The following is a 23,781-nucleotide window of genomic DNA, read 5'->3' as shown; positions in this document are numbered from 1 at the left end:
ACACACTCCAGCACTGGAAGTGTCTGCTGTGTGAGGTCAGGAAAGACAAAATCAAAGATTTTTAAGAAACAGGTGGAGAAATGTCAAGAAAAGAAAAATGAGAAGTAAATGAACCCAGGCCGGAGTCAGGTATGACTTCCCCACCATCCTGGATTAAATACTGAATGAGTATACTGAATACAACTGAAACCAGGGCCATGTAGAGCTCTCTTTATTTACCTTCTACTTGTTTTGAGCCACAATTTCTGGTGTAACAAATGCGACCTTCTTTCTGAAACTACAAAGGCTACAAACCTTCTTTTCCTGTAACCCTTCCTATGTCTGTGTCCTTCCCCTGTGCTCAAAACACCAGACCGGTCCTTCCTAGGCCTGTTTCACCTTGAGAAGAGACAACTGAGAGGAATTCTCATCAATGTCTGTCAGTGTCTGCAGGGAAGGTGCCAAGAAGACGAACCAGGCTCTGCTCCGTGGTGCCGAGCGAAAGGACAAGTGACGACGGGCACAAGCTGATGCACGGGAAGCTCCACCTGAAGATGTGGAAAAACTTTCCTGTGCAGTGACTGTGCACAGGAACAGATTGTCCAGAGAGGCTGCGAGTCTCCCTCACTAGAAATATTCTAGTACTGTCTGAACACAACCCTGTACCATGTGCTCTGGGATCATACAATCATAGAATGGTTTTCATTGGAAGGAGATATTGAAGATCACCCAGTTCCAACCCCCTACCATGGGAAGGAACACGTTCCACTAGACGAAAAACCCCTTGCAATCTGGCTTTGGATGCTTCCAGGGATGGGGCAGCCACTTTGTGGGCAGACTGTGATTTTATGGCTGTTTCTGTGTTTGTGTCCCCACGTCGCCATGGCCGTGCCCGGGCCCGTCCCGCCGCCAGGGGCCGCTCGCGCTGCCCGCCGGGGTCCTCCGCGCCGCCAGGGGGCGCCTCGCGGCGGAAGCGCGCGGCCGCTTCCCCCCGTCGCGGCTGAGTCACTGCGCCGCGCCGCCCTCCGCTGCCGCAGCCGCCCGTCCTGCCGAGCCCGGCCCCGCGGCCCCCGTCCCGCCGCCGCCGCCATGCCGCTGGAGAACCTGGAGGAGGAGGGGCTGCCCAAGAACCCCGACCTCCGCATCGCCCAGCTCCGCTTCCTGCTCAGCCTGCGGCCCCGCGCTCCCGACCCCGCCGCGCGCGACGAGCTGATGGCGGCGGTGCGGCTGCACAGTGAGTGGGGCCTGGGGGAGGCTGTGTGTGTGTGAGGGGTGTCTGTCTGTCTGTTCGCCGGCCCCGGCTCCGACCGCGAGTCTGCGGAGCAGCCGTGTGACTGTCTCCGGTCACGGATCCCCGGGCAGGGGGTTGTGTACGTCCCCCCGCGGTTCGGCATCGCTCTGCCCCCGGGACTCACTCCCCCGGGACATGGACCCCGAGAGCAGCGGGGCAGGCCGAGGCTTGGACCCGTGCCCTGTCCCCGGCTCCCAGCACTCTTACATCGTGCTGGGGCGGTAAGAGCTGTGAGTTGAGCACCACGGGCTGCTGCGCTCACGGTGGGATAAAGAGAATCACAGAACATCCTGAGCACAAGGATCATCAAAGTCTAACTCTTGGTCCTGCACAGGACACTCCCAACAATACCACTCTGCCTGAGAGCACTGTCCAAGTGCTCCATGAGCTCTGCCTTGGGGAGCCTGTTCAGTGCCCCACCACCCTCTGGGGGAAGAACCTTCTCCTGATATCCAAGCAAAACCTCCCCTTACACAGCTCCATGCTTTTTACTCAAGTCCTGTCACTGGTTTCCAGAGAGCAGAGATCAGTGCCTGACCTTCCACTTCACCTCATGAGGAAATTTTAGGCAGCTCTGAGGTCTCCCCTCAGTCTCCTTCTCTAGGCTGAACACACCAAGTGATCTCAGCTGCTCCTTATACATCCCCTCCAGACTCTTCATCATCTTCATGTCCCTCCTTTGGATGCCTTCTAAAAGCTTAATGCCATGGTATTGTGGTGCCCAAAACTACCCCCAGAACTCGAGGTGAGGCCAACCCAGTGCTAGGTAGGGAAAGCATAAATGGGAGCAGTGCAAAGGGTAGTGATGAAAAAGGATCAGTGAAAGGAAGTGTGAGGGACAAGACTGGCAGAAACAGGGGCTGTGCTGTGTCTGGATTCAGCAGTTACCTGGTCATAGAAGGGACACCTCTGGTGTTGACAGTCATGTTGTCCTTTTAGGAACAAACACGCTCTTGTTGCAGCAATGAACAGCAGAACCCTTTCTGCTTCTCTTGCAGACATGGCTCCGTACTACGAAGCCCTGTGCAAATCTCTTGAGTGGCAGATGGACACGGATCTGCTGAACAAAATGAAGAAAGCCAATGAGGAGGAGCTGAAACGTCTTGACAACGAATTAGAGGATGCAGAAAAGATCTTGGGGGAGAGTGAAATCCGGGATGCAATGATGGCCAAGGCTGAGTACCTGTGCAGGATTGGGGACAAGGTTGGTGACAGCAGAGGCGTTATGGACTCGTAGAAAACACAGCATGGGAACCCTGTTAGCTGGGCAGGCCCCAGTGAGTGCTGGGGGACTTGCAGAGAATTTTCTCTATGGCACAGCTGACACATGGCTGGCAGATAGGGGAGGGTCTTACTAAAGTATAAGTTATCTAGGAAAAAAACAATCCTTGAAAGAAAACAACTTTTTTCTTGACAAGGGGAAAAGTTTGCAGGTACCATTATTCACTTTCCTTGCACCTTTAGACTCTCTCGAGCTATTTAGATTGTGCAATTGAATTTCAAGTTACAGAGTAGATTTCCATAGTCTTTAGCTTTAAAAGATACATGAGGAACACCTTTTCTAACTTGATTTAAACTTGGATATGTTAAGATTATTCAGAATGCATAATGTGAAAGTCACAACTACCAGTGGGAGACTGCATGTGTTCTTACAACAGGCTTTTTGTGAGTGTTCTGGGTGCTTTTAACATTCTTACAGAAGCAAATACTTCTGTTTTGCCAGGAAGGAGCTTTGACTGCATTCCGCAAGACTTACGACAAAACTGTGGCCCTGGGACATCGGCTGGATATTGTGTTCTATCTGCTAAGGATTGGCTTGTTTTACATGGACAATGACCTCATCACACGGAACATTGAAAAGGCAAAAAGGTACTGCTTGGGTTGTCTGAGTGCACTAAAGCACTTTTGAAACAAGCTGTAACAAAAGAAAAGGAAGATAAATACCTTTCTGTCCAGAAATGACTGGAACTACTTGTGAGAGAGAATCAGAGTGATGGGTGGGTGTTATTTTGTTTTAGAGCACTTCCTACTCCTGGATTTTTTTATGGGGGGAAGAGAAAGGTTAGGATTTTGTGGCAGCTGTTTTCTAGCAGTTGGCTCAATTTGTATTTGTAGCCCAGCTCCCATTCCCATTTTGGTTGTGACTGGACTATGTCTCTGCCAGCTAAGTCCAGCAGCTCCTAGTGGCACCCAGCTGGCACTGTGAAGAGGGAGCTTTTCCTTTAGAAGCAAGAGCAGCATGCTGTGTTTTTGTGGCACTGTCCTTCCCATGTTCCCATGGGTAGCTTCCCAATGTTCTGAACTTCAGCAGTTCCTGTAGAAAGCTGTGGTTCCAGCCTCTCTGCTGCTGCTCTGAGACACCAAGGCAGAGGAGGTTCCTACTTCCCTTGTTCCTTGGGCAGGGATATTTTGTGTTGTCTTCTCAGCAGTTTTTTTCTCATCTCTGCCCTTCCTAGAGCCACACCAGTTTTGTGCTGATGCTTAAAAGATAGCAACTTGTATCTTTTTTTCTACGCTGCCGGTTGGACAGCTTTGATTTTAGCAGCAAAGGCAGTGGAAATCTGTTGCCACAGTCCAGGCTGGCACATCTTTTTACCTGCACATCCACAGAGATTGTTGTCACAGCTGAAGAGGCTGTTGACTTTTCCTTTCAGCAGAAACTTGCCCTGTGTTAGGGCAAGAGGGAGGCCTCTGGCCTCTCCTGTTCCAAGGAAGCCACTTTCCTATGCCAACAGGTGTACAAAGCCTGGGCTGTTTCAACAAGCTGTAACAGAAACCAAGCTATTCTTTCTCTGATCTCATGGTCTCAATTGATTTCTACTTGTTTCACATAACTTATTACATTACACATTTACATAAGTAAATATTCTTTGTTCTATTTTAAGTCTAATAGAAGAAGGAGGAGACTGGGACAGAAGAAACCGTCTCAAGGTGTACCAGGGCCTTTACTGTGTAGCCATTCGAGACTTTAAACAAGCAGCGGAGCTCTTCCTTGATACAGTTTCCACATTTACATCCTATGAACTGATGGATTACAAAACCTTTGTAACATACACTGTCTATGTCAGCATGATTGCCCTGGACAGGCCTGACCTGAGGGAGAAGGTAAAGAGAGCGCGTGGAAACACTGCTGCAAACTGACAGAGCGTTTCCTTAACCTGTTCATCTCAAGGCTGAAAGGGATAGTGGTTTAAGATGTGTGTTTGCTTTCAGGTGATTAAAGGAGCAGAGATCCTGGAAGCCTTGCACAGTTTGCCAGCTGTACGGCAGTATCTCTTCTCTCTTTACGAATGTCGTTACGCAGCCTTTTTCCAGTCGCTAGGTAAGGCTGGGTTGTGTCCCACAACACTGTTTCAGGTATTCCAGTTATTTGTTTCAGGTCATACACAACTTTTGTGGAGTAGCTACAGTCTAAAACTAGAGCTATGTGCAGAAAAATCAAACTATAGAGATTTTTTTTAACAGTGATGTACAATTTTCTGCTTTGATTTTTCAAAGAAAGAAAGACAAATTTCTCATCCAGTGAGCCTTGTGAAAGGTCACATCTGATTAGGTGAAAAAGCACTTTGAAAATGGCTATGAAACACCATCTTACCTGAAGAGCCAGATCAGAAAAGATTTGAAAGCTTTCTGTGTAAAAGGGTGACACCAAAGGAAAGCTCTTCAGAAAACCCCATTCTTGCCAGTCCTCAGACTGCTTCTTTTTTCTTCTGTGAGATTTAGAATACAAGAAAATGAGATATTTAGAAAAAGCAAGGAAGAACCCTTGATTTTGTGGAAGTCTAGGCCTGATGAGACTGAGTTAAAGGGCAGCATCTTCCTATTGCCGGCCTCATCCCAAGCCGAGCAGGGACGCTGTCAATTAAAAAAGAATCACTTCAGTGCCTGGAAATCCTTGTTACTAATTTCAGAGCTAGTAGCAGAAAGTTAATGTTTTGTCCTTAAATAGGTGTGATAACAATGTTTCTTCAAGGGGTTACATACAGAGTTCTCCTTGTTACCCAGCTCCAGGCTGCGCCTGCAGGCAGCAGATCCAGCTGTTGCCTTCAGCAAGGTGGTCCCTCTCCCCCTGAAAGAAGGATGCTGTGCTGATTACAGGCTCCCATTAGCTCTGCCACAGTAGTGTTTGCATGTTCTTACTGCTCCTGGCTCCAGACCTGATACAGATTAGATGAATTTACTTCCCTTTAGTGCAGAATCCCTTTCATATCTTGAGGAGTGCCGGAATACAATGGTCATGCCTATTACTTATTAACTGGTGCTGTGTGTTTTATTTACATAACTGATATTTGACATTTCTCAGAAATTACTGACTTCTTTTTTTTTTATTTTGCTTCTTTTGTTTTCAGCTGTTGTAGAGCAAGAGATGAAGAAAGACTGGCTGTTTGCACCTCACTACCGATACTACGTACGGGAAATGCGAATCCACGCCTACAGCCAGCTCCTCGAGTCCTACCGGTCCTTGACGTTAGGGTACATGGCAGAAGCTTTTGGAGTCAGTGTAGAATTCATAGATCAGTAAGTTCTTTGGCTTTTTTAGTTCATAGAGATCTCACTTTATACCTTTTACGTATATATGATGATCTCATTATGAGTAAAAATCTTTGTGCACTTGTATTCTAAATATACCAAGTTACATTTCTGTGGAAGAGTGTGAGATGCTGATATTTCATTAATTACTTTGTTCTTTATATTGCTGTATTTATTAACCTCCATGTTCTATGAAACTTTAGATTTTAGATAGCTTAATTCACAGTTATGCAAAAATGGAGCTGTTCCAACTTTGGGGATCTGTACACCTTTTGTACTCTGCCAGTCTCCCTCTCTCATTTTGCTTGGTTTCTGTTATGTGGATAGGATCTGATGTTTTTAACTTAAATCAAACATACCCTGCAGTCCCAATTTGAAGTTCTTTTCTAAAATAAAACCAACAGATTTAGATCATGATAAGAACTAAGTGGTGAGTGAAGTGAGAAACTGACTTTTACTCTGTGTACATGAAGCACATTATTTCAAATGCCTTCACAGGAGTCATTCTTGTGGTTTCTAACATAGAAAACTTACAGAAATATGAAACTGCTTGAAATATTCAGAAATTAATAAGTGTTTCAAGAGAAACCAAATACTATTCAATTCAAAAGTAATTTTTTTAAAGTCATACTAATTCTTATGCTTCCCAGTAATTCATTATGAGTTGTAATTTATCTTATTGTTGAGCACAGGAATACTCTTTTCTACCACCAGTGCAGTGGACCACCAGCTGATAAAACAATACAATAATAATAAAATTTGATAAAGCATTTAAAAATTAAATATTATGGAGATACTTTTCTAATTAATTGACTGGCATGAAGATACTTACCTCAGGATAAATTCCAAATAGCCACACTGCTTTACTGCTGCTTTTGGATTTGAGAGTAGTTGACACAAAGCTCAGTGGTAAGTTTCACTCACTCAAGTACAACACTTTGGCCTGATAAGAAAGAACCAAGAGGTTTTGTGTTCAGGTCACTAAAATGATTTTTTTTGGATGCAATGTCCAAGCCTTAATAAGATGAGGATGTATAAGATACCTCATGAAGATCCGTAGGCTGTTGCTTCAGAAATACAGTGTGGTGTAACAGCAGTTTCTGTGCTCTTAGGTCTACAAGTCCCTGGTGAAACAGGACTTAACCAACTTTTTTTCTTTATTTAGGGAGCTTTCAAGATTTATTGCAGCTGGGCGATTGCACTGCAAAATAGACAAAGTAAATGAGATTGTAGAAACTAACAGGTATGTAACAATTCCTAGAGGTTGTTTTTAACAGATCAGTTGAATTCTACATATTTTGATGACATTTACTACAGTAATGTTAAATGTTTTGGCATAAATTGTAGTCCTAGTTCTAAACCTCTGTATTTTTTCCCTCCATGATTCCTAGGCCTGATAGCAAGAACTGGCAGTACCAAGAAACCATCAAGAAAGGAGATTTGCTGCTAAACAGAATTCAGAAACTTTCCCGAGTAATTAATATGTAATTTTTTTAATGCAAGGGAATTCAAAATTTAGATGTTTAAAACATTTTGGAAGTAACCTATAAATATATTGCATAACTTGGTATACTGTAGGGAAAAAAATAACTAGCAAGAAAGGTAGTGTTTTTACTTTCCACTTCATTATGTACACACTGTTCTGTTCTGGTGTATGGAACCCAGTTCATTTATTAAATGTATGATACCGTTGGTGATCTCTTGTAATAGACTTTGTTCCTTTCCTTGCCTGTATACCCAGTGTTCCATATTGAACAGCAAAGCAGGTTCATGATCTGTGAACATAGAGAGCTCATGGCCATTTTATGCTTGCTGTTTTAAGACTGGTATTGGAATCAGAGGTGAAAACAATCTGTTGCATAATAGTAAAGTGGCCAAAAATTTTAGTGAAGAGTGCACAATGTGCAGATAGGACAGTGTTGCAGTGAAGGGATTACAGCTTAAGGGAGAAGGAATAAGGATGCAAGTGATTGGGGTGAAGCAATAATATAACCACAGAAACTGTAGGAGTAGAACAGAACTGTAGGACTAGTTGTTTGGGAACAACTGTAACAGAAGTAGCCTCTCTCTTTAAACTATTTTTTTAAACTGTTGAAAAGGAAGTCAGCATGTGAGCAAAGCATTACATTTGTAATTATTGCCTGAGTTAGATTTGCAGATGTCAGTGATGGTGGGGGCTGTGGAAGGGACTACTGCAGTCTGACAGAGCTGATCAGGTACTGCAGGGGTTACAGTTCCTTTCTTCACAGCTGCTGAGGAATGAATGTCTCTCACTCGGCTGCTGCCATGCTCATGACACATGGTTTCTGGCGTGGCAGAGCCTCCAGCAGCAGCTGTTTACCCTGCTGGCCTGCCTTGAGGGGTTTTTTTCCCTCCTCCCAAAGGCAGCCTGTGAGTGAGTTCTGTGAGCTTTTGATGCATTTGGAACATTTACAGCCTGTATGCATTGCAACTTCAGTGCTGGAAGGAGCCCCAGCAGGCAGGTGTGCTCCAAGAGCAATCCTAGCTTGGAAGCTGCTGTGCCACAGACAGGACAGCTTGGAATTTCCCCTGCCCAGCCCTCCCATTGTAAGATCATGGAGGGCCTCCTGTGCTGGAATCACTGCTGCCTGCCTGAGGTTGGACCCCTTGGTGCAGAGGGGACATTACTATTCTCTGATGAACTTTTCTGAAACCCAAAATACAACCTCACGATTTCAGGGTTTTTTTTACTACTTACTGGAGGCTGTTCTGGTTGTTTCCCCCTCCAAGAAGCAGCTATTTAGCCAGTTTAAAGATTTACATTTCAGGCAGTACTAATGAGAAGAAAATTCTGATCTTTCTTCAGACTAGGCAGAGTAAAAAACAAGAACCCTAGTTTACCATGTGGTCAGCTATGAGTCTCTGTTTTGTGTGTTCACACACATACCATTTCCTATAAGATTTTAATTGATAAAACCCAATATTCAGACTTGCAATAACCTCTCTTGGTTTCTACATCTGTTCCATGCCAGGTAAGTAGAGCTAGCTAGGAAGGCTTTAATCAGTCTGACTTTTGGGAGCATCTTCTCCACCTTCCATAGGTGCAAGTGTGAAGCCCATCAGAAAACCAGACTGCTTTCCTGTCTTCACTGACTTGAGGAATTTCTGTTTGGTGCACAAATCAATTTTCCTTTCCAGCAGATTTATACATGAACTGGCCTTAATTAACTGCATCAAAGCTTCCATTCAGCACATGTATTACCATGTATTTTTTTAACCGTAAGGAGAATAGAAACCTGCTCAAGAAAAATTAGGCTAACAGGGGCTTCATGCATTCCAGAGAAATCTTACTGCTCTCTTAGTGTAGGTAAGAGCAGGAGAAAAGAAAATGGAAAGCCCTACTTTGGTGGAAAGTAAAAGCACTGCTAAAGAGTTTTAGTGCTCTAAGATACTTGCAGAGCTATCAACCATTTTATCCTAACCATGGCTGTCATCCTGTGGGAGCCAAGCATTTCAGCATCTGGTGGTCTTTGCTCAGGTGGGTGAAAAATAATGTTCCAAACAGATGTGCACAATCCTACTACAGCAAAGACCCCTCTTTAAAGATCCCAACTTGCCTTCACATTTCCTGATCTCAGCCTGCATCCTTCAAAAGAGGATCCAGGGAGAGCCCGGAGATCTTCTGGACAAAGATTTTTGTGCCAAGACATGGCAGGAAGGAGTCACAGCAATTTTAGCGGAACTTTTGAAGGCTTTGTGCAGCAGTTCAGCCTCTCAGCCATGGCAAATAGCGATGGGATAAAATTCTGGGAAAGGTGAAAGGCAGCACCTCCTGAAGCCCACAGCTGGAGGCACACAGTTTAGCCAGCACGGCTGTTCACATCGTTCTCCTGAAAAAAAAACAAAAACCAGCAATCTGATACAGATTTTCTAAAGAGTAGGAATGCTGAGGGGTCCTGGGTGGTCAGGCCTGGAGCTGATCAAGGGCATAATTTTGTCTATTCTATTGTTTTTAACTGCCTTCTTCCATCTCCATGTCAAATCAGAAGCATTACAATTTCTACTTCCTGAAGTAATTTCAAGTTGATTTTTACTGTCCCGTGATCATGTTAGTTTTATATTTTGTTTATCTGATCTCATGATTTCCCTTTATTTAACTCCGATTGTGAGCAGCACTCCAGACGCAGGCGTTCATGCCTCGCTTTTGACACCTTTCCATGGATTTATAGTCCACATGCCAAAGCTGTACATTCTCTCTTGTAATTTAAGCTTGGGCAGTTCCTTTAGCTAATGCCATTCTCCAATTTCGCTTTGCAAGGCTGACTTCACCCTCACTACAAGGTAGCCAGAATCAGAGATTTCAAGCCACAGCTTGAACTCTGCAATTCATTCCCTGCATTAATGATGGGAAAGCAGGTGGGAAGGGCAGGAGGTGGGGTGGTTTAGGATTTGTTAGTAAAGCTCTGCTGCAAAGCAGTTGAAATGTCGTTTCTGTGCAAGTCTCTGTGCAGTTTCTGGCTCACCTGCCACCACCTCTGGTGCTTCTGTCACTGAACACTGGGCTCCAGAGCTCAAGGTCCAGCCTTGCGGGCAAGGGACAAGGAACTGGCTTTAGGAAAAAGTCACCTGTCATAGACAGGAAAGGACTCAGGTGAAGGGACCTAATCAGCAAAATGGAGGACAAAAAATTCCAGCACTGTCAGAGACCACCAAACCCAGGCAGCAACACAGTCCCTGCTGATGCTGAAGAAACCTTTGTATCAATTTGGGCACAAATGTCAACACCAGCTATTTCTCATGGGCTTGGACAAAACTTTTTTTACTTCATTTCTCAGGCTGTTTTTCCTCCTTGGCAATAAAGTTTCAATCCACATTAGTTTAAACCCTAAAGTTTGCTGGGTCAGAAAAAACCCAAGCATATGCCACTTTTCCATGACAAAGCTCCCATGCTGCTTGTTAGGAACGAATCCAGCAGCTAACACAGCTCCGAGCCAAAGCACTGAAAAAAGCATCCAGTCAAAATAAAAAGTCCCATGGTGGATCCTACAAGCCACATGTGTCTGATTATTTGTTGCAGCAGAACGCGATAATAATGAACCAACAGGAATTTGCATTTAAATAAAGCCGGGGCAAGCCCTCCTTTGGGTTGTTTTGGTAGTCGGTGAAAACAAAGCGCCCACGGCGCGGCGCTCCGGCCTTCGGAGAGCCCGAGGGCACCGGGCCAACTCCCCAGCCTCACCCAGGGCTGCACAGGCAGAACCTGCTGCCAAAGTCAGGTTGGAGCCTTTGAGCCCAATACTGCTCCACCAGGGGAAAGCCAAACAGCTTCGGGCTCCCAGGACACATCTCCCCAATTTTGATACTAAATGCAAAGGGCACTGACAAGATGCACAAATACACAAACCCTGCACACGGGGAACCTCTGACCCTGGGGTTTCATTGCATGCATGCATTGGCAGTCTCTTACATCACCAAGTAACTGTCCCGAATATAAACTGGAGTGTTTTCCTATGAGACAGTCACTGATGGGAAGGAAACTGCTTTCCACCCAGTTCGGGGACATCTTTGCTTACCGTGCAGCACCTGGTCAGAACCGTTTTTCATCACTAACTCCTTCAGTGAAGTCACCAGAAGAGAGAACCCAAGGAGCAGCTCTGCTCTGCCCCAGGGTCAGGGCTCCTTGGCACTGCACTGCACCAAATGCAGCAAAGGAAGGGGAGGGAGGATGCTCCAATTCCACAGAGCTCTGAGAGCTCAGGGTTACACAGGGTAAATGCACCTTTTTTTCCTTCCTTAACCTTGCCTGTTTCAGAGGACACTGAACCCTGTATTAAATGCAGTAAAATGCAGAGTTACTCCTTCAGCGTTGAAGTACTCAGAGTCACGAACCTGCCTGAACACGATGCCAAGCACAGAGCTCTGCTCCGCTGCAAACACCCGACTCCCACGCGCTCCGGGCTGTGGTCACTGGTACAGCTCTGCAGAACCAGCTGCAGCGCCAGCAGCTCCTGCAGGATGGAACAGGTTGTAGAAATTGCTGCTAGGAAGGAAAAGCATTTGTAAGAAGGCAAGACAAAAAAAGAAATCACAATACTCAGTAACACAAAAGTAAATGTAGAACTATGAGAGGTGTGTGTTACAAAAAGACAAAGCAGAACTTGCCTGTTGTCTGAACCCCGTTTATATCTTGTAGCATTTATTCCAAATATTAAGAAAAACTTGTTATAAAGGGGAAACAACTCAAACCAAAACAAAATAGAGACAGAATAAAGGAAGCTTTGCTGCAAATGTCACTCTGAAGTCCTGTCCCACTAACAGGAGTTTTACTGGCTTTACAAACTGCTCCAAAATCACCCATGAGACATGAGTCCTGACACAGAGAAAAACTCTGCAGGAGTGTTTAACCTGCTGAATTCACACAGTGGATCTTCAAACTATGAAAACACAGAAGACACTTTTTTGGGAGGAAAAAAAAAAATCCAGGAAACACAATGACTCAACATAACCACATCTGGGGCTGCAAAGGCTGCTGCTCATTATTGTGATTAGAAAATAATATAAAGAATGAACCTGAAGTAACAGAAGGTCCTTTGCACAGGAAAATGCTGCAGAGATGCATCGGGCACTGCTCAGAACCAGGTACCAACCCCCTGTAGGATGGAAAGCTCCAAACCTACTGGGCTGACTCACAATGCCAAAGGACAGCGACAGAATTTGACCACATCCAATTCTCTGAAATTAGTTCACATAGGCACTGATACAGATAATGTTTTCCTTTAATAGTGAAGGATTTTATAATGAAGCAGAAACATATAATATATTACATGCAACCAACCTCATTTATTGAAAAGTCCTAATTTTATTGCCTTGTTTAGTAACATGTTTGTTCAACAAACTAATCTTTTTCATGAAGCAAAGCACAACTTTTTCTTATAAATAGTATAAATTATTTTATTTACAGAAACTTGTTACAAAACAAATAGACTATATATTTATTTTTCTTTTAAATATCCAAAGTAATTTTTCTATCCCATGACATTTGTTCATGTACTATACAGCAGCCAACACAGAGTTCAGCTGATCAGATGCTCTTGATTATGTATACAAATTATCAAACTATTCACACATTTTACACAGGAGATTGCTTTTAGAACCAGGCTCAACACCGAGCAAGATGCTTCCAAGGCCTACATTCACATTGACATTATGTAGTGCTCATTTCAAAATTATCTTTAAAACATAAAATATCTCGCACAAAAGGTAAAAATGATTATTTTCTGCTGAACAGTGAAAACATTTAAGAATCTTTCTAAGCCCAATTCCCTCCTCCAGGACAGAATGAGTAAAAGACGAGAGATTCCTTGGCAAGAGAACTCTTACAGGAAGACAAATGCCTTAGAAATGTCATTTGGAAATCACATCTTTATTTTTTTCATGGTTTTAAGAGGTACTTACGTGGGGTTTTTTCTTTGTTTTGGAATACCAACAATTTGGAACATTTTCTAAATTATTTGATTAACGAATATTGCTCCCCCCTACCCAAAATGAGACAGTTAAATAAACTGCTGGTTAAAACCATATCTCAAACCCTTGGCATTATACTAAATATGAGTTATTGATAGGATTGTTCCAACATAAGGTATTCAAATTAAAAGATTTTACAAAAGCTACCAGCGTAATTTGCTTTCTTTTGTCAACCCATCTCATTAATTTCAGAAATATAGATATATGCATGTGTGGATACACACACACACACACACATATATTATATATAGGTGGAAAAAGCAAGCTCCAAAATTTCAACTGAACATTCAAGTCTTTTAAGGAGAAGCTGTCTAAACAGTCCAAGCTTAAAACTAGTTATATCAGGCACTTTCAGTTTTTCCGTTAGTTTTAAACCACATGAGACCCACATGGATGCGCACGCACACACACGCACACGAACACTAAAAAAAGAGAAGCAGTGTGTCACAGAACTGAATGGATCTTCTGGGAGCCAGGAACTGATAACAATGCCACAGCAGCCCCGTGGGCCCAGGCTGGGACCCTTGCTGTGGATCCACCCACTCCCAGGACAGGGAAAAGGGACACGGCTTTCACAAAACGGAGGCATCCCTTACATTGCAAAGTAGGCATGTTAACTATTGGCTTGGCAGTGAACCACTTCAAATTATAAAAAGGTATTTGCTTTTTTTTTTTTTAATTAATTAATAAATAAATACTAGATGATCTCAATTGTACCAAAACTGGATATAAGAAAAAAAGACCTGTGCAAAAATACATATTTAAATATGTACAATCAATTAACAAAATATGTCTTCTGAAATAGGGATACTTCAATATTTATAATAGAACAAGAAATTCCAAAATAAAGATACAAAAGTATGTTTTTTTTTCTTGTATAATTCTTTGTTCATCATTGCAGCAATTTTTTAGGTTAAGAAAACTGCAGGAGTCATAACGAGAAGTTGGAAAGACTATAAAAACTGTATCTCTTAAATTAATACCAAAATCTGTCTAGAAACAACCCAGCCACTGCAAATTCAATTTTGCAAGGAAAATTAATTTTAAGCTTCCTTAATTATTTACAGTAAGAACTATGTGACAATAAAAGCTTCAGGAACAATGTTCTGCTTATAACCAAGATCTAAAACATAACATTTAGAGCAGGTCTAGGGCAGGCAGAATTTATGCTCGGACTCTTTGCTCCAGTGGCTCAAGCCCCCATGGTGCAGGTGGCTGCACGCACTGGCTCTGGAGGAGCAGCCATCAGGAATTCACTTTGTACATCTGCATGCTACTGAAGGAGCACAAATTTGCCATTTTGCTTTCAGATCAACAGAACCTTAAAAACAACCTTAAAAACCAGAGGACAGTTCAATCACAAACTCGCCAGCATCCAATTGTGCCGAATTTTCGTTTCCTTTACCTTTGTTTCTACCCAGAGTCAAATTGCACTTGTGACTGATGCTGTCCAGAAGTGGAAGCTCTGCCCCAGGGACTTCATCAGAGCATGGATTTCTCTCCAAACGTGCAGGATTTAATACACTTGGATTTCTTTTTGTGGCATTTCGCTTTGGTTCCTTTTATATTAAACCAATCGCAGTTCTAACAATCCTTTCAACAGGGCATCCTATTAAATACAAATCCTTTTGTTCCTGAAAAGTTGTCTACTGTTTTTTTTTTTAAAGTTTGCATAATAAGAGTCTCTAGTACATTGCTTTCTCAGTGTGATCTTTTGTATCAATTCAAAGCTAAAGTGTCTGCATAGAGGCTTCTTGTTGTTTTGCTGTATAACAATGATTTCATAGGAAGTACAGGAGAAACTGAAAGCATTGTTAGGTAAACAACTAAGCAACTGCTACTCAGCGTGGCTTTGGATTCCCTGATGTACTTACTACTTGCCACCAGAATGGGGAGAAGGCTGGGCTACGTGAACAGTTGGACAGGCTCAGATTGTCTCTTCTCAGCAATAGCTGATGCCCCTTTAAGGCAGAAAATAAAAATCTTCTTCATCAGGATTTCATCTTCCTTTGCTTTGCCCCCTTAATAAAAGTTTAGTCAGTTTTGAGCCTTTACCTGAAGTTTAAAAAATTAACAAAAACATCCAGATGAGTCAAACCATAATACAATGAGCCCTTTGGCGGAATTCATTTTTGAGGTGTTTTGAAGCAAGACAAAATACTCCATAAAAATTGGCTGGATTATACAAAACTGTAAAGCCCCACATGCTCATAAAGCCTGGGTGGGCCTGGGATGACTGTGATGCACAAAGCAGTGCTTCACAGTGAACTCTGCTGTCAAATTGGCATTTATTCCAGAATTCTGACTAAAAAAAAAAATAAAAAAAAAAATCTTACTGAGTGGTAGAAGGCGTCACAGATCAACAATTTTGTTACACAAACAAGGCAGAAAGAAACTGACTTTTATGGTTGTTAAAAATATTTAAATATTTTTAAACCCAGTTTTAAAAAGGGCTAATTTTATCAGCTGGAAGAGGAAGACAAATCCAGCCTAATTTCACCAATACAGTTCTTTTTTAAAAAAAAAACCACAAAGGCCTGTGGTATACAGTCTAGGTCAATAAATAAGTTCTTTGGGCATAGACTTTTAGAGGTTATTTGCCTTTGTTTGTTTGATATTTTTGGAATTTTTAAAGAACAAAATTAACTTTTCTTCCACGATAAAATCTCATTCAAAAGAATAGAAAATAGGTTTTGTATCACATAAATACGGCATTTTTATACTTGTTTTCTGAGCAGTGGCCTCAAACAAGTTTTTCTGGTTTTGTTGGGTTTGTTTTGTTTTAAACTCCTGATAGCTTCTTATCCCAAATTACCTGCAAAAGGCTGGGCAAAACAGACAATTTTTTGAATTGTGCTATTTTTTTATATTCCATTAAAGGAACATTGCTATAAAAACACTAAAGCCATATTCCCTTCTTGAGGGCTTCTTTCCATTGTGCCTCACACATTTTTCCCCTTGTCACGGGGGTCCTCTCCATTGAGGGTGTCTGTCTGGTTAGCTATCACCTACAAAAGACACCATCAGTATAAAAATAAGTCCACAGTAATGTTTATTTCCCCCCAGAAAACATTCGTTTGCCCAGCCAAACTATGTCAAATAGTGGCAAGATGATGTACTCCTGTAAGGAAAATCTCACAGATTTGTAGCAAACAGTCCAGACCACTGTTAACACTGATAAAAGCAATTATGTGGCTGAACTTCATCCAGTGTCCATTTCTAGTATATTCACTGCTACAGACATGGCTTCAGGGAAATTCCTTGTTTAAGTGACAGTCCAGTAGATTTCCACACCTGAGGACCATGGGAAGTTGGGAAAACTCAAGGCATCTTGGAGTCCAGAAATCCAGGTGGAGGTTTTGCTTGTAGTGAAAACTGTCCAGTTTGTTTCTCACCGTGGTGCCATCAGGGACGGGCCTTCGGCTTGGGGGCAAGAAAAGAGAACCATCAGTGAGCCAGGCCCTCAGAGGCACTGAAAACAAACACGTTTTGTGGCTAATAAGGGCATATTTGGGGGAAAATTTCAGGCACAAAGCAACCTTGATAACATGAGGTTGGCCTCTCTGAGACTTGAAAATCCTCAACTAAACCTCTTCCAAGTTATAATCATGCTTCTTAGTTCATTCAAATTATATTACTCTTTTACTTACATTGCATAGTTGAAATAGTAATTATTAGCTAAGTCCAAAAATAAATTCAGCCATCTGAATGATGTTTTTGGCTAAGTAAACACACATAAAGGTGAAAATCTTCCTCTGTGGTTGAAACTGAAAATTAAGAAACTACTCTCAGAAAGTTCTTACTGACCTCCTGGCTCTCCAGCTACAGAGATTTCAGTTTTTAGCAGCAGAGAAAACCAAGTTTCTTGGATTTTTAATCCTGAATGCACTACTTTTCCAGTGAGATTTATTTAAAAAAAAAAACAAAACCCCAAACTAATTTTTAAAATGGGATCTTACATACTCATGAGATCTGCTTCCTTTATAGCATATCTGTTTGCCTTACCAACTAAAAAGGTTTATTATCTGATTTATTATATTTAATCTCATTATTACTAAGAAGTTAGTCAATGACACCTCGGGAATATAGGTTTATTTTATCACAGTATCACAGTTCTGTTATCAGCATCATTATGTTCCATTTTGTAGAATGTTTATTCCTGACACAGAAACAAGGACTCGGGCTGAGGCACACAGCTCAGTTCCATGCCAGGCTGGCAAGATTCACTTCTAAAATTATGGCTTAAAAATAAGAGAAATTAATTTTAACTGAAAGCAATTCACAGGCTACAGCATCTAAGGAACTTGAAATATCCCATGTAACATTTCTTTCCTAAAGTGTAGCTTTTTTATTTAGAACATTTATACAAGTCTTGTGTAAATAAGTAAATGTAAGAACATTCAAAATGAGTACTGGAGAAAGAGAAGAACTACCTTTTACTTGAGCAGGCTCTGGAACTGAATATCTGTTTAACACTTAAGAGAACACATGTATTATAAGCACGTGAGGAGGCATTTCATGCTGGCTTAGTATGAGACAAGATTTCCTACCTGATGAAACAGAGAATTGTTCATCAGTCCTTGCGTCCCTGGGATTGCACCAGTGTGTTTTGCATGAACATTGTTCACTGATGTCAATTTGGCAACTTTGTTTGATTTGCTGCTGCTGCTGTTGATGCTGCTTGAACCAGGTGAGCACTTTCTTTTCTTTCCTATTAATTTGTCAAGGGAAGTATGTGAATGTGAAAAACTGCTGTGTGAATTTACAGTCAGCTCACTAGACTGATGAACAAATGGCCCTAAGGAGAGCGTGGAGTCGCTGCTGTTCATCATCACACTCATTCTCTTTATGGATTCTGCAGGGCTCCCTGTTGGAGGACCCCTCCCTGATTGGTCATGTTTGAGGCTAACAGAGTTAGCTTTGCTAGTCATACAGTTGAGGCCAACGCTGTGGGACGAAGCTGTCACCGATGGATGATAGGAGGTCCCAGAGTTTCCAGAGTTAACCACACAGTTTTTTCTAAAGGACTCTGTGGAATGAGAAGGTGCGAGCAGTGCGGAACTGTTTTTACGCTTCTTTCCTGAGCCGCCGCTGCTACTGACGCTGCCGGTGCTGTTACAGGTGCCACTGCCAGCAGAAGATTCCTTAGGTTTAAAAGATTTGCTGGATTTCATTTTCTGAGGTTTGCTGGGCATAGGTGAAGGTACAGAGGAAAGCACTGTAGGTGTTGAAGGGGAAGAAGACACTTGTCTTGATTGCATACTGCAGACAGGATCCACTGCACCCAGAGCAGCGGGATTGGCATTTAGTGTCGTCCCATGGGATGGTACCGATTTGTGGTTCAGAGACACACAGGAAGGAGAGACCAACGCTGGCGATGACATAACCGTGGTGGGTAAGAGGAACCCTGCTGCACTGACACCGTGCTGAGAAGCAGGCATCAGGTTTGTCCGATGTGGGGCACGGACCGATGCTGTGTTACTGGATGCTGGAGGAATTTTCCTGTGGGTGAGCAGAAAAACAAAGATAAAACTCCACATAGCCACCATTCCTCAGACCAATATCCACTCTCATAATGCTACCTTAAAATGATTGTATCTTGGGGTTGATTAATGCCTCTGGAAGATTTTATTATACTGATAGTTAATTGTTGCAAAAAATGTAAAGCAAAGACTATCAACCTTCAGTCAGGACACAAGATTATTGTTCTTTAATTAGAATCACAAGGTTCCTTGTACTTCTACAAACACCAAGAAAAATAAGAACTCTTTCATTTCTACTCACTTCCACATCTGTGAATTAAGATGCTTCTCCAACATGAAGTCAAGTGCACATCGAATATGGTTCCACCGCTTGTCAAACACGTAATAACCTCTTCCAATTTGCTGACTACCAAATGTGCAAAACTGAAAAGACATGATTTTCATTGGTGTTTTCTACTTTCAATGACAACTCTCTGAATAACAATTTGTTTATGATAAATATGCTTTTAGATATTTAGGTAGAGGATGAAAAAATATAAATTAAGAGTTTCTATGTCTGTGGCCCAACAACCACTTTAAATTTTTGGCCTTGATATATTGAGATAAATTTCTTGTCCTCTGATACTCCCATGCTTAATAGAAGAAGTCAAATTTGAACTCCTCTGATTAAACAAAAAAGGTTAGCAGTATGTCTGTTTATGTATGAACATTACACAAACACACATATTTATGCAACATCTGCTTCTGAGGACCTACCAGCTAGAAGTCTGTTTTAAAAGAAAAGGATATAATTTAACATCCAGGCTGGGCAATACATTTGCTTTTAGTTATACTAGCTTTTGTCAAAATTTAGATATTAAAATACCTTATTGCTACCTTTAGTGTGATGTTGGTAACTTGAGTAAAAAATGTGTGTGGATGTGGAGGGGAGAGTCCAATAAGAAAATCGCACCAAAAAGACACTGTTTACATGTTCTTATTTCAAAACCACAGCCCTTTAGAGCAGTTAACAATTTCATCTTTAGTATTCTGGCATTTTGGTTTCTTTTGGATTGGGGAAGTGAGCTATGAACACGTTTTTTTAGCATGTTTATTTTGCAACTAGTTAAACCTTCACTGCCTACTAGGCCACAAAATAATTTTCTCAAAATATAGGGAGGGAAAGAAAAAAAGAAAAAGAAAAAAAAGAAAATCACATACCCCACAGAAAACCACCTGTAAAACCCCAAAGTAACTTGTTTACACAATTAGAGTCAGGGAGAGACTGAGGTTAACTTTGAAAACTTACAGCGGCTGGTTGAGGATGATGACCTGAATAATAACAATCCAGTTTTTCAACAGGTTCTTCTTTTTCATCACATTCTCCCTCATCACTGGATAACCGAGATGCTGGCTCAGCTGCAGGCAAGGGAGGCTGCGGGGACTCATGGACAGAAGGAGACTCGCTGGGGGCATTTCCACTGTGCTGGGCTGGACAGCCTGGAGGCCTGGGCAGGACAAGCAGTAACCAGGTGTTATTGAACCAAGCCCAGTTAAAAATCCCACCCTTTAAGTGTTTATTATTACTGAGAGAATAAAAATCTACATTAAGAGATCCCTGGTGTTGTCCACGGTCTTGTAAGCTGCCAAGGGGAATGACACAGTACGGTGGAACCCCTGGAAAAGCAGCGTTGCCCAATTGTTGCTCAACTGCTTCCATTGATTGCAAGTCAGCTTTTACTACTTCAAACACCAACCCCTCCTCGCCAGGAGTCACCCTCAGCAGGTAATTGCTAATTGCAGACAGGCACCAGGCCTGGAGCAACCACACTGCCCCATCCAACAGATCCGTATCGCTCCCTCAAAATCCCCCTCATCAAGCTCCCAGTATTGGTTTCATACCACTGCATCTGCAGATTTTCCTTACCTTGGAAGACTGGGGGGGTGAGGTTTGGGTTTATTAGGTAATAAAGGCTTTGATTCTGTAAGAGTAACTCCATGAGAATTTTGGTGCAGCTCCTGGGAAGTTTTAGTAGGTGAGGGATGTGGTTCCCTGAGAGGGGGCATCTGCTGATGATGATCCGAATGTCGAAGAAGTTCCTTTTCCCTGGTTTTGCTTTTGTGCTCAGCTAACAACACATCAAATCGCTTTCTTCGACCCTGTACAGCCCTCCGCTGGGTTAAGGAATGTGTCTGCAGAACCAGGAATAAATCATTAATCCCAGGCTATGACATTTGTGGAAGTCAAACACTCAAAACGCCTGTCTAGAACTCCAAAACAGAGAAAATCATCACAGTCCTGGTTTAGTAAACAAATGGAAATATGACTTTGAAAGCAAACTTTAAAATTGCTTGGTGGATGATTATATCCTTGTCTGATACATAGTAACAACACCAGCAATTCAGTAAAAGGCTTCTTTCAAACTCCTTTATAAAAACCAAACTGCCAATTTTTTTAATAAGGTTAAGACTAGAACCAAAAACCTTTTCTTACATTGGTATTTCAATTGCCAACTCCTGCAAAACCAAGAAGAGAAAATATTTACTTTCACTTAAAAAAATATTCAACAAAATAATGTTTAAAATCAGACTTCTAATGGGAGACCTGAAAAATATTTATAAAAGTACTGTGTTGCCTTCTATAAACGAATATATTCATTGAAAACTAATGTAATCAAATAGATATTGAGGAATTAAAAACATTCAGCAGAATCTAGAGTCAGGACCCAAATTCTTTGAGTGTCCTGAACACTACAGACAGTAAGGTGTGCGTGTGTGTGTGTGTGTGTGTGTATAAATGGCACCAATTCTAAATAAGGCAAAGTAAATGGAAGCTACTTTTCTGAATTGTGAAAGTCAGACACAAAACCTCTTTAATACAAAACAAAGGGATTGATTTCATTCTTTTTAGTAGGTAAAAAATTTTATCACATAATTCAGACACAAATAGCAATTCCAAAAATTGTTTTATGAGTGGCATATTCTAAAGAATTGCTAAGAAATGTTTTTACTCTCTTTTTCACTTTTCATTTGCCTATTTCTCTTGTAAAATCTTGCAGCTTTTCCCTCCTCTATTAGCAAAACAATTTCCTCCCCTCTGTAATTCCAAAAGGGCAATGTGTTCAAGTTCAGTTCCTCTGGGTCATTAGTGACAGCTTCAGTTACCTTTGTTCTGTAGGTGGTTTATTTACCAGACATTTCCCAAACTGAGGGTAGAGCTGCTTTGCAGGAAAGCAGCAAAATATTACACCAGTGCAGGGGATCTGGATTCTTGGTTCCCTGGGAGCAAGGACAGCCCCTCTGTCCCCCAGTGTTTTGGAGCCAGAGGATACATTTTGTCTGACTGAAAGTTTATATGACTGTTTAATTTAGAGTTTGACCTCTAGGCATGCTCCATGGCTTTCAGGAGTTGGCTGTAGCAGTACATCCAGCAGCATTAGCATTTATACAAATTCCTGCCAAGAACCTGCTGCAGACTCTGCTGGGGGGAAATGAAAGGGTGTGACAGGGGAAGACCTTGAATTATTTAAATCCTGCATAAGCAATATATTCAATGCTTATGAGGAATTTTAAAATTCATGATCTACAACCCAAAGGTTACCCCCCAAAAAGAGGAACATGCTGGCCCCCTGCTACCTACATGTGGAGTAACACAGTTTGTCCCATGTCAACATCCATCTTTTAAGGGTCTATACAAAAATACAAATCTCCAGGCTACTTTGAGAAATACTTTCTGAATAAATAATTAACTGAACTTCAAAAACAATTTCTTCTTGGTTCTGAGCAACGTGTTTTGAGAGGTACCTCTTACAGTGGTAATTACCAACAGTAAAAATTCACAGTTCTCAGTTTTCTATCATGTTCCTCAAGAATTTGAATAAAAACTTCAGATAATCTTATCCTGATTCAGATATCCTACCTTGCATGTTAAAGACCTAGTACAAGGTTTCCTGGTTTCCACATCAATGACACCACAGTATATATCAGGATCAAATTCTCTCTCTGTAAAAGACACGGAGTATTGAAAAGTTATCAAAAGACATTTTGAAATACTAACATTTAGTTTCATTATAAAAATTAATCATATTGGAAACTTTTCAAATATGACACAGGCAAATGTACATATAAAAATGCACAATAAAACAGTACAAATTAGTTTTACTACACTCTCAGGAAGCTTATGGTGTATTGAAATACAGATCTCAAGTCTACAAACACCTGCAAGTGACCTCAAAGGAGGATTTGATGCTGTTAGGAGCAGAAATCACCATTATGGATTGTGACAAACAAATGGTGGTTTTTGCTTGTTGGCTTTGATGTCAAGAACTTGTCTACCATTCTACTAACACTCAAAATAATTGTGCTAAAAAGTGTGAAGAGCAGACTGGGTTTCTATTTTTGAATTTATAAGGTGCTAGTTCTGTTTTCTGTGTACATTTGGATCTTCCATATGAAAAAAGGAAACTAAAGTCTTTAGATATAATAGAAGAGTGCAATTTTAAAACTGTCAGAACTGACAGGTATTTGAGACCTGTAGAGGTTTCTGAAAGGAAAAGCCAGTTTCAAGGTGTTTGAATCCTTAAAGTGTATGTCAAATTATATATTTAAATTATGATACTGAAAACCTCTTATTACAAGTTACAGTATTACAGGAGTCTTAATTTACTTCTGGAACTAATTTCCATAAATATATTTCTACTAAAAGGAACATAGCTAATTATAATTAAAAAAAAAATAAATTACCTGACAATCTTTTATGTAAAAATTTCCTATTATTCGTATTTTCTTCAGGTTTCTTTTCCAAAAATGGAGGCACAGAGAGAAGACCTTTACCATTCAGTATCTGTCCAGGGGAAGGCAAGGGTGGCTTTGGTATTGAGGGACAATTAAGGCCAGTCTTTATTGAGGAACTCACAGTAGTAGAACAAGTTGGACCAACAGCAGCTTTCAGTTGGGCACCATCTATCTTTGGATGAATCTTTTCCACTTTGACAGATGGAGTCATACTGTTATTTATGAAAAACAAAGAGAGAA

General features: G+C 41.5%; 2 protein-coding genes across 4 annotated transcripts in view; one reads left to right on the top strand and one right to left on the bottom strand.

The window, feature by feature from the left end:
• The first annotated feature begins 983 nt into the window (after positions 1-983).
• On the top strand, positions 984-7,497 carry PSMD6 (proteasome 26S subunit, non-ATPase 6). The gene is made up of 8 exons (XM_005522013.2): positions 984-1,213; positions 2,269-2,474; positions 2,994-3,139; positions 4,156-4,375; positions 4,484-4,592; positions 5,620-5,788; positions 6,966-7,043; positions 7,192-7,497. Exons 1-8 carry the CDS (start codon positions 1,069-1,071, stop codon positions 7,286-7,288), a joined length of 1,170 nt encoding a protein of 389 aa, XP_005522070.1. The 5' UTR covers positions 984-1,068; the 3' UTR covers positions 7,289-7,497.
• Positions 7,498-12,230: 4,733 nt separating this feature from the next.
• ATXN7 (ataxin 7) overlaps positions 12,231-23,781 on the bottom strand; it is an 87,658-nt gene continuing 76,107 nt past the window's right edge. For 2 of the 3 annotated variants that reach the window (XM_088061718.1, XM_014251662.2), the window contains 7 exons: positions 23,491-23,753; positions 22,667-22,749; positions 20,675-20,940; positions 20,057-20,255; positions 19,070-19,191; positions 17,836-18,787; positions 12,233-16,708 (listed from right to left, as the gene is read on the bottom strand). In XM_088061718.1, the coding sequence (XP_087917844.1) occupies positions 16,691-16,708; positions 17,836-18,787; positions 19,070-19,191; positions 20,057-20,255; positions 20,675-20,940; positions 22,667-22,749; positions 23,491-23,753 (1,903 nt within the window). In that variant the 3' untranslated portion in view covers positions 12,233-16,690. Of the gene's footprint in view, positions 16,709-17,835; positions 18,788-19,069; positions 19,192-20,056; positions 20,256-20,674; positions 20,941-22,666; positions 22,750-23,490; positions 23,754-23,781 lie in introns of all 3 variants that reach the window. The other variant, XM_088061719.1, reaches the window with a different exon arrangement.

Source organism: Pseudopodoces humilis, chromosome 13 (genome assembly GCF_049639895.1).
Source record: "Pseudopodoces humilis isolate 2021_Gansu_Grassland_sample_001 chromosome 13, ASM4963989v1, whole genome shotgun sequence".
NCBI classification, from domain to species: Eukaryota; Metazoa; Chordata; class Aves; order Passeriformes; family Paridae; genus Pseudopodoces; species Pseudopodoces humilis.
Note: the sequence above shows the minus strand (reverse complement) of the source record. Positions and strands in the feature narration are given on the sequence as shown.